The sequence below is a fragment of the Ylistrum balloti genome, unplaced genomic scaffold (assembly GCF_031769215.1).
Source record: "Ylistrum balloti isolate Yb309-2 unplaced genomic scaffold, AGI_CSIRO_Ybal_v1 Utg372308, whole genome shotgun sequence".
NCBI lineage: Eukaryota > Metazoa > Mollusca > Bivalvia > Pectinida > Pectinidae > Ylistrum > Ylistrum balloti.
Window position 1 is genome coordinate 13,279 of NW_026783067.1, and position 9,310 is coordinate 22,588.

The window sequence follows — 9,310 nt, forward strand, 5'->3', positions numbered from 1 at the left end:
TAACCATAATTTACATCGTGGTTTATGTACATTTTGTTGATCTTAGCCCTGATACTGTCAAACATGATGTCCGATCAATTTTAATACAGAAACTGGTAGCAGATACAACATCTATACAGCACCTAGCTGATACAGTAAAAAGATCTGGCCTCGGTTGTTCAAAGACCAGGCAGAGATAACCAGGGGGTTAGTAAAAACTTTCAAATAGGAATCAAGCAAAATTGTGTACACTCTTTATCGTTTCAACTTTGTTGAGAAAAGGCAATTATTTGTTGAGTGTCAAGTTTGCTTTTTAAAGTCATGTTTATTCAGTGGCAACAATATGAATATTTCTCTAACCACTGGTTAACGTGAGCTAATCTTTGTTCAACCCAGGTCTTTTGATATATTGTGACAAGTCCAATTTGCTAACTAAAGGGAAATAAATCTTACAGCTTGAACCAAAGAATGACAATGAAAATAAAACAAGTGGCAAGAACTCAACAACCAAAATAAACAAGAATTCGAAGGAAGTGATTGTGTCGCCTGCCTAGCAAGGTTTTTGGAGACGAGTTTTATGGAACAATAGCCATAGATATTAATTGCTTTTATGCCATTTATATAACTTGTCCATTTGTTTGTGATGTGATGAGTAAACCTGCAGTTTAGATTATAGTGTTGAAGGGAAATGTATCATGAGAATAGATCCGTATATCATAATTACCCATAGCATTAGAAATTCTTTTTTTTTAAATACTGATTTGCTCCATATACAGCAGGAACAGGGAAAATTAATTTTCTTTTTACTGCCACAACGAATTTCACCTTTGACCTTTTGACCAAAACGGCAATCCAAAGCAACTACCTTTGGTAAGGTTATCGTACAAATTTTCTATCTATAGTAACAGTGACCTTGACCTTTGACCTTCACACCGTTGGTAAGGAATCACTCCATGAAGTTTCAATGTAATTGTCCAAAGAAAACTGAGTTATTGCATGAAAACCAATCTCCTATATAGGGTTACACTGTCCTTGACCTTCAAACCTCAAGCAAGCAGTTCTGATAAGGAAGCACTGAATGAAGTTTCAGGTAGATCAGCGAAAATGTACTAAATTATTGAAAAAAAAAATCCTATTTATAGTAACGTTCACCTTGACCTTTGAACATTGGACCTGAAAAGCAATGCGAAGCAAGCACTTTTGGTAAGGAAGCACTGTATGAAGTTTGATGCTGATCAGCAAAAGGGAATAGAATTTATTACAAACAAAATTAATTTTCTATTTCTAGTAACAGCTACCTTTACCTTTGACCTTCGCACCTGAAAAGCAAGCAAGCATCTGGTAAGGAAGCATTGTATGAATTTTGAGTTTGATTGGCCAAAGTCAAATAAAGTGTTCACGAAAAAACCAGACGACAGCACCTAGATGTTGTCTGCGGCGGGCAGGCTACACAAAAATTGGCAAGAACTCAACATTCAAAGAAAATAAATGGATTTTTCTAAAAGTAGCAAGAACTCAACATTCAAAAGATATCAACAAAAAGAGAAAGATGGATCACCCGTAAATTCTCTATAACTTCATCTACAGTTGGATTTCTTCCACCTAGACAGATGACAAACAGAGGAAAGCAGATATATTACAGTAGAGTACCTATATTTTAAGTGTTAAGGTCTTAGTCTACAGTAAAACTAAGGAGCATATTTTTACAGTTTGTCACAAAAAAGCAATGTTATATGTAATAAATCTATTTTTTTGTTTCAGCAAAATTTTCTCATTACAGAATGTCTATAAATGAAACTTTGATAATACAACAACAAATTTCAAAACTGAAGTCTATGTTCTTAGAGTCAATTACTACACTGCAAGATAAACAACTTTCACAATTGTTCATGTGAACAGAATAACATTATGTCTCAAGGCTCTCATTAGAAATAGAATATCATTGAACAACAAGATCTTACTGGCTACACTAAAACTCTCACTTTCCAATGAACTAGAAGATCCTACAAGCTACAGTGATACTCTCATTTTTCATTGAACAACAAGATTTTACTGGCTACACTTACACTCCCACTTTCCAATGAACTAGAAGATCATACAAGCTACAGTGACACACCATGCCTTTTGACATATTACCAACATACCTCATTTTCCATTGCTGGGTTTACTTCTCCATGTAGAGATGGTTTATGGTTGCTGTCACTAGAAGTAACTGACAGTTCCACGACCCTTGAGCCTTCCTCCTCACGTTCAACACCCTGATAAGACTGGGGTCCTATCCAGCTGAGGAGAACTGGCAGGTATACAAGTCCGTGGAACACTCCAAACACCACCACCAGTAGAAAAACCTGTAAGCATCACAATCAGGTGAATGCTTTACACTCAACAGTCCATTCAATTTGAAAAGATTGATACAATGGACTCAGAACCTGAATCTACTAATGCCCAAAGTCTATTAATGAGCTTTAACAGATTCTTATTTGTAATGTTAAAGAGACATAATCACAAACTGAAGATTCATTGTATATTAGTAATACCGTGAACATGAAACATTCAACAGCACTGCCGACTCGCATACATCTGGGTAGGTAAATATTAACCAAGATATTGCCAGACTATCCGGGTACAGGAATGATAAACATGGCTTATCTAGAAATATAAACACTATATATTTACCTTAAAAAACGTGGTAAACACATAACTGTTACTGAGGGCAAGAAGGATGAAAGCCAAGAAGGTACTGAAGGCCCCACTAAACACTGGGCTTCCCATTTCAACAAGAGTGCCACGAACTCGGGCTACAACAGCAAAAATATCAAATATAATATTAAAAGAAAGTAAAAATGTATGTCATTAGATATCAAAACACTTGATAGCCATCTGGTTCTTGTGACATTAAATAGTCAGAAAAGCAGAGTTCTAACATCAAATAGTCAGACTGACTTCTACCATTAAATAGTCTGAAAAGGAGACATATTTCTTGCACTAAATTGTCAGGAAAACAGACTGACTTTTTACACTAAATTGTCAGGAAATGAGACTGATAATAATTTAAAAGTCTTTATGTGGCAGCTAATGAATATAAAAGGAACTAAACATTCATGTCAAATTTCCTGAAATTTTTTATTGAATAAGTTTGTACTTTGGACAAAACCATTCATTTTGTTGCTGTCTTAAAATTATTTAAAATTGACATCACAAATTAGCCATAACTCCTGCTGAATCAGTAGAGCCATAACTCCTGCTGAATCAGTAGAAACACAAGATAAATTGTGAAGATACAACTCTCCCTTTAAATTTTCATTTGCCATGTTCTTCTTCAGACTGATCAGAAAATACAAGTTTCTGTGACATAGTTTTGACTTTAGTGATCTATTTATGGCTTTTTCAACCTAATTGTAATTTGGCAGAATATTGTTCAAAGAAAAAAATTGTGAGATGTATTATTCTTTTTACAAGAATGATCAATGTTATGTAGAATGTACTATGTTAAGACTTTGGTGTCTGTTCCATTATAATAGGAATATGATGGAAAATTCAACAGTGTATACCTGTAGCGTTTGAAAATATGTATCAAGGCATGAACAACAGTGGCTCAATATACCTATACATTTCTTTGTGTATGTAGGAAGTGTATGGTGTATTTAACATGTGTAATATGTAAAAAGGAAGCTATGTTGAATTGCTTGTAAAATATTTTCTGCATCCTTGGATAAAGAATAAAAGTGTTGTGTTTTCAGCGTGATTGCAAAATTGTCTTTGAAGCATAAAAATTGCAATATTTCATAAAAAAAAAGGAGTGTTTGTAGGTGGGCGGTACAATTTTGTACCAGAAAATTTGTCTCACAACCTGATTATAGTAATGATGAATTACACTTGTCATAATATTGTAAAAGGTCAAGGAGATGTAACACTATAATGACATTTTTCTCACCTAACAGCATTTAACAGAATAATTTCACTCTAACACAGCTCAAGTATGTTCAGACATCAGTAACACATTAATAGCTTTAAACGGATTAAATAAAAATGTTATCTTTCATCGTTCTTTTTACAAAATATTGGACAAAGGCTAATTGAGATTGGTACTTAATGACTAAATCAGTACATACAATTCCGGTCTCCAGTGAAAGTCATGAAATAGTGGCCGATGTGTGCCGAGTAGTCAATAGCCAGATCTATAGCCAGGATAAGGATGATACTGGTCACCGTGTCAATGGTCAACCCCCAGAAGTGCATCATCCCTCCTACGTCCAACTGGGGATAACAAAGGTTAGTATAAAAACACCACAAAAAGACATGAATAAGGAGGTCTGAAATTATTCTAACATCATACATCATTTGTGGAGTAAACTATTCTGGAGAGTGATATTATATATCAACTCTCTCATGTTGGTCTTATCAATCTTTTATATGTTAATGATAGTGATGCAGCTGACACAAAGTATTAAGGATTCAATATTTTTTCTGAAAGAAATGATGACTAAGTAAGCAAGAACATGCTGCTAACAGGCTATTTATCTGACCTTCAAACCACATAAATATGCATAAATATAGATAGACCCAATCACAAACTCTTTATCTGACCTTCAAACTACATAAATATGCATAAATACATAAATAGAACCAATCACAAAAAAAACATATAAACATTTACAAAGGCACATTTTATCTGACCTTCAAACTACATAAATCGAAATATAGAGGACTCAATATTTTTCAGACCTTCAAAATACATATATATATACAGAGAGACACAGACCAAAAACATAAATATACAGACACAGCTCTTTAACTGACGTTCAAACCACAAATAAACATTAATAGCGACACAACCACTCATAGGCTCTTTATATGACCTTCAAACTATACAAATATACATCCAGGAATCACACAAATTTTCACAGTACAGTTAAGTAAGAGCCCTTGGAAATCAAATTTTTTACCTAATCCAGTATACAAGGGAGACATTCACTGTTATGACCTACCAGTGTAAAGAGGACACAGGACAGGACCATAAGGCTGGTGAAGAGGTTGGCGATAAGTACGAGACATACAATAAACACACAGACAGCAGCTAGTGCCAGGTTCCTGTACAACTCCATCTGGATAACCTGAAATGTAATATCACGTAATTTAACAGTTCTGTTACTATTAAACATTGTCAACAATCACATCATTGTATACTTTCTCATCAGGCTTTGTGTTACATTGTATAAATCTATGCCAAGAGATGTTTTCTAATTTATAATTAAATGTAATATTGAACTTTGACCTTCAAACATATGTTTTTAACAAGAAGTAATATATGAAATTTAACTTGTGTCATCACTTAAGAGACTTGAATGAGGTGCCAATTCAGCAATTACTTTACATAACATTTTAAGGTAAAAGAATAGAGGCAACAAATGCAGGAAAGCCTTGAGAGCAGAAATCTATAATGCTCTGTGCTGTCATCAAAAGCCAACACTGTTGAAAATTAACAAAATTGTTCATTAATTAATTAAATTATATATGAGATAAGCTGTGGAATACCTTGTTTGTGTACCATCGTAAGTAGAATCTTCCATAGGCGAAACAATTGTCATTGGGGAAGAGTCCCGACACGATGCCCATAGTGTCGTCCATAGCTTTAATTTTGCTAGACGAGTCGGTTAACACGATGTGTGTGTATTTAATGAAGGATGCCTACAAAATAAAGTCTCCTATTAGCATAGACTCTTTGTGATAATATATCCAGGGTAAAAGTTCACCATGTTTTTGTAGTGACCATCTCTGGCAGCACAAGCAGTCAAGAGAAGTAAAATTTATATACTAAATTCAATACAATACTGGTATTTCTTGCACTTTAATATTGAAATGAACAAGATTGATTTGGTAAAAAAAACACAGCCAAAGAAGTGACAAACTCTAGGTAAAACATCATCAGAAGCTACATAAAACAAGCGTTTCCTACTTCAGTTTAGATTGGTCAATATATAATGACAGTGATAATAAAGATTTTAGAATACTACTTTAGTAAAGTGACATTTTCACCTGCAGTTTTCACAATAACAGAAACCTGTCCCCTAGGGTGTCTAACAAGCTACAGATACTGAACAGCAATCTTTCCTATTTATTGGGTTAGAGAAAAATCATCTCATTTGATCAGAGAAGCAAGACAGAATAACAGCTTTGGCTTCAAATTAGACATTTGAATCCTGCCTCTTTGTTTATATTTTTATGTCTGGCCAAGAAATGGATGAACAGATCACTTGTCTTTTTCCTGGACCATATCACAGACAGGCAGTGGACCCAGGACCATGATGTTAGAACATGAAGACAGGCCAAGGGCTCCTAGGACACCATATTTCAACATGACATGAACTCCTGTAACATTGAACTTACCTGGGCAATGATATTGAATTTTAGGCCAAGGAATCCTGGCTGTTCATGATTTTGAACTTACAGATTTTCAGACAGGACATGAACTTCTGTGCCTTAACCCAGATATCAATCCTCACAGTCAGGACATGAACTGCTGTAACATTGAATTTTCAGACAGTGACATGAACTCCTTGGCTGTTATATTGAATTTACAGATAGGGCATGAACTTATGTGCTGTTTTATTGAACTTACAGACAGGCTATGAATTCTGTGCTGTTTTATTAAATTTTCAGACAGGACATGATCCCTGGGTGATGATAATGATTTTGCAATCATGACATGAACTCCTGGGCTGTGTTATTGAACTTACAGACATGATGAGGACCAATGGGCAGTGGAATTGAACTTACAGACAGGGCTGAGCACCATTGGGTGATGATATTGAACTTACAACATGAGCACCATCCTGGGCTGTGTTATTGAACTTACAGACAGGGCAAGCACCATTGGACTATGATATTAAACTTACAGACAGGCCAAGGACTCCTGAATTGTTGGTGAACACCAGTTCGCTCCTGTGACGCAGTCCTGTAGCCTCAGTCGTCACAAACTCATATAACAGGTCGTAGAAATTTACAGAGGAACTTGGATATTTATCTAGAAAAAATTAATTTAATCAAGTTTAATTCATTGGCACCTTTAAAGAAATACATTTAAATTTCTCCAGATAATAATTTTGGTTTTACCAGGGTCTACGCTTTTTGTATTGATGGCTGGTTTCTATGACATCAACTGGGAATCCATACTAAAAAGGGCCAATTCTCCTCACAAAATATGTGGAAAATTAGGTATGTTATATAATCATAATTTTTTTCAATTCTATTGTAGCGATGCTGCTTTCAAGCAGCCCAGGAAAGTACAAGAGTTTTAACAAACTTACTGGCGTCCAGTCTGGAGGTGACGGAGGCTGTAGAGGTAGAGCTGAGCCAGTCTGTGAAGGACTTGAACCAGCTATCTGTTGTCCCTGAGGATATGTCACTGCTACCAGTTAGCTGAGTGTACAGGGAGTCAAACTGGGTCTTACTAGAAAAGTAATCAATATTCTCTGAAAATATATAACATATTTCTCTAAATAGCAACGAGCCATTAGTTTGAGTCACCATGTTGTTACTCATCAGGTATTTATCATAACACTGTAAACAATGTGAGTCATCAGAAACAAAAGCTGGAACAGAACAATTCATGTAACTCACAAGATTCCATGTCTGTTAGCATTTTACATAACTCACTAGATTTTATAAATCTGATAATTTTATGTAAATCATTAGATGATGTGTCTATGAGGAGATATTGTAATTTCTACATCTCTTAAGCAACAATTATAAATAAAAAGAAAATGTGAGACAGTTTTCTGAGAATAAGTTTTGAAATAATTTAGGAAGATACATCCTCAAAAAATCTTATTCTAGAACACCATTTAACTTTTATTTAACTTTTATGTTGAAGTAACCGTTACTGAACCTTTCATTAACACTCACTACAGCAGACTGGCGCTCAAGCCCCTGTGTTTAAGTATTCGTTACTGAACCTTTAATTAACACTCACTACAATAGACTGCCGCTCGAGCCCTTGTGTTTAAGTATTTGTTACTGAACCTTTAATTATCACTCTCTACTGTAGACTGCCGCTCGAGCCCCTGTGTTTAAGTATTCGTTACTGAACCTTTAATTAACACTCACTACAGTAGACTGCCGCTCGAGCCCCTGTGTTGAAGTATTCATTACTGGCACCGTCATACTTGTAGGGATAGGAGTCCGTTGGGATAAACCATATGGAGTTATTCTCATGCTTCAGCTCCACAAAACCCCAAATACCGAAGCCCAGGAAGATGGCAGTCACAATCATAGTTGCTATCTATATTCAGTAAAATAAAATCTGCATTCCAAATTCTATAACGTATGCATTATTATCTGGTACTTCTGTATCAAAATCAAAACATTAACTGCTATACTACAGAGTGTATCAGCAGAATTTATTCTACAAAACTTGAAATTAATGTTAATCTTAGCATTTGTAATGTATGTGTTTGTGTCCATTGATATGTAAGCACACTGTCAATAACAAATACATTTCCTGCTCTGAATTGAATGAAAAATATATTTGTAATCATATATGATTGTTAAATAAGAATTGCCTGAACCACACACTAAGCAGTCAGTATACAGAGGCAGGACGTAACGGAAATACCTTTACTGGTAAACGCATCAAATTTGGTGCGTAAAACTTCTTCATTGCTGCGACAAATAATTCTGTTTTACTGCATTCGTTTGGCTGATAGTAAGCATTGTGCCTGTAGCAACATATACATGCATTTCTGTCATCATCACGTCTCTTAGCACTCAAAGCAATACAGCCGACGTAAAATGTCGCCGCCAACAGGAACAGGGCAAATATGCCCAGGCAGCAAAACACACAGAAGGACCGCAGCGCTGGCAGTACCTGGAAAGGAAGTCAAAATATTGGTGAAAGAGAATGGTTAAGATGATCTTTATATATTGTGTGACAAATAAATTGCACCTCCACAACAGATCTGTAGTTGGACTCCCTGATCAAAATACCGATGAGTATTAATGTGTCTTTTTATAATGTAATATCAAAACACAGCATTACTTACTGTGGTGTCAAAGCATCTATCTGAGCAAGTAAACCAGAAATTGGCTGTATCTGATCATGATTCTACTGAGGGCACTTAAAATTGCAGTGCACTTCTCTTGTAAAAGAAAAAGCTCTAACTCTGACTTATAAACATTTTTGATATCAATTTTTCACTTTCAATATTTTTATTTGTTGCACTAGAGAAAGAAGCAAATTAATTTTTTGGGTTTTATTTTTTGTTTTTGTTTTTTATTCGCAATTGTTATTTCTGGTCCTGATTGACGCAGTTACACAATTTTTACTATCCCC

At 35.1% G+C, this 9,310-nt stretch overlaps 1 protein-coding gene across 1 annotated transcript; it reads right to left on the reverse strand.

Moving 5' to 3' along the window:
* Positions 1-1,826: 1,826 nt before the first annotated feature.
* Positions 1,827-8,845, reverse strand: LOC132564477 (NPC intracellular cholesterol transporter 1-like; the record flags this gene model as incomplete). Its single annotated transcript, XM_060229130.1, has 10 exons — positions 1,827-1,838; positions 2,124-2,327; positions 2,656-2,777; positions 4,092-4,236; positions 4,968-5,093; positions 5,515-5,667; positions 6,876-7,003; positions 7,287-7,451; positions 8,086-8,260; positions 8,594-8,845. Coding segments are annotated over 10 exons (1,482 nt in total), but the record flags the coding sequence as incomplete, so codon positions are not given.
* Between the last annotated feature and the right edge of the window lie 465 nt (positions 8,846-9,310).